The following is a 1,791-nucleotide window of genomic DNA, read 5'->3' as shown; positions in this document are numbered from 1 at the left end:
AAAGAGAGTCAATCTAGTATGAATACCATTACCATCTGACGACGATTCTGACTCTCAAACATTAGTTAATTCTCAGATGGCACAAGAAAGGATGTTGAAAGAGTTGGCAGCGCCAAATCTAGACCATCAACCTTAGTGTATTCAATATATGTCATTGGACGTTAACTTTGAACTCAAGTCGGGCCTCATACATTTATTACCATCTGTCCATGGGCTACCAGGAGAGGACCCAAATAAGCATCTGACTGAATTTCACATAGTCTGTTATAGGATGAAACCAGCTTTAGTAACGGAAGAGCAGATTAAATTAAGAGCATTTCCATTTTCTTTGAAGGATGGTGCAAAGGAATGGCTCTATTACCTTCCTCCTAGAACTGTTAATACCTGGAATGAAATGATGATATTGTTCTTGGAGCGTTACTTCCCCGCATCTAAGGTTGGTAGTATAAGGAAGGAAATCTGTGGCATTCGCCAACAGACTGGCGAGTCATTATATGAGTATTGGGAGAGATTTAAGAGGCTATGTGCCAGCTGCCCCCACCACCAAATAAGTGAACAACTCCTGATCCAATACTTTTATGAAGGACTATTTCCATTGGATAAGAGTATGATTGATGCAGCAAGTGGGGGAGCACTGGTTGACAAGACTCCTGCTGCAGCTAGGAGCTTAATTTCTAATATGGCAGCTAATTCTCAACAGTTTGGAGTTCGTCAAGAAGTTTCAGTTAAGGGATTAAATGAGACAAACTCTAAAGTAGAACAGCAACTGGCGCAATTAACTAGTATGGTTCAACAAATGGCTTTAGGTCATCAGGTGAGACCTTGTGGCATATGTCAGTTGGTGGGGCATTTTACTGATGCATGTCCCACACTTCAAGAGGATACCAATGAGCATGTAAATGCAATGGGAGGATTCCCAGGGCAACCTAGGCAAAGGTATGACCCTTATGCTATAACTTATAATGAAGGATGGAAAGAACATCCTAATCTTCGATATGGGAATCCACAACAAACTGTACCAACTAGACCACCAGGATTTCCTTATCAACAAAGGCAACAACAACCCTATACACCCCAGCCTCAACAACCTATTACTTCACAAGCTCAAGAACCATCAATGGCAGATATGCTAAAACTGTTAGTAGCTTCCAATATACAAACTCAAGTAATTCTTCAGAGTACTCAAGTGTCTCTCAAGAATTTGGAGAACACAATAGGATAGATTGCTACATCTCTGAGCAAGCTTGAAACTCAAAATTCTGAACGGTTACCTCCCCAACTAGAGAGGAACCCAAGAGAAAATGTAAGTGCGATAACACTGCAAAGTGGTATACAATATGAGCCACCCACACAACCTTTATCGACAACTCCAGTGCAAAAGCGAGTAGTAGACAACTCCATCTATGATGAACCATCAACACAGAAAACATCACATAATCCAACTATGCCAAGTTATGTCCCTCGTCCACCTTTTCCAAGCAGATTGAAAAAGTTTAAGAAAGAGGAAGCTGACAATGAAATTCTTGAGACTTTTCGAAAAGTTGAGGCAAACATTCCATTACTTGATGCTATTAAACAAGTGCCACGTTATGCTAAATTTTTTAAGGATTTGTGCACGAATAAGAAGAAATTGAAGGGTGATGAGAAGATAAGTGTGGGGGAGAATGTCTCTGCTGTTCTCCAAAAGAAGCTACCACCAAAATGCAAGGATCCTGGAACCTTTACAATTCCTTGTATTATTGGGAATGAAAGGATTGAGAGGTGTATGATAGATTTGGGAGCATCGATTAA

The 1,791-nt window shown here is 40.4% G+C and overlaps 1 protein-coding gene across 1 annotated transcript; it reads left to right on the top strand.

Moving 5' to 3' along the window:
* Nucleotides 1–271: 271 nt before the first annotated feature.
* LOC133832738 (uncharacterized) lies at nucleotides 272–1,222 on the top strand. Its single transcript, XM_062263045.1, has one exon. The coding sequence runs from the start codon at nucleotides 272–274 to the stop codon at nucleotides 1,220–1,222; it is 951 nt and encodes a 316-aa protein (XP_062119029.1).
* Nucleotides 1,223–1,791: the final 569 nt, after the last annotated feature.

The sequence above is a fragment of the Humulus lupulus genome, chromosome 4 (genome assembly GCF_963169125.1).
Source record: "Humulus lupulus chromosome 4, drHumLupu1.1, whole genome shotgun sequence".
Lineage (NCBI taxonomy): Eukaryota > Viridiplantae > Streptophyta > Magnoliopsida > Rosales > Cannabaceae > Humulus > Humulus lupulus.
This window is presented reverse-complemented; position numbering and strand designations above follow the sequence as displayed.

What these genes read in the sequence shown, in the direction of transcription:
- LOC133832738 (XM_062263045.1), top strand. Translation starts at nt 272, where the DNA reads ATGAAACCAGCTTTAGTAACGGAAGAGCAGATTAAATTAAGAGCATTT.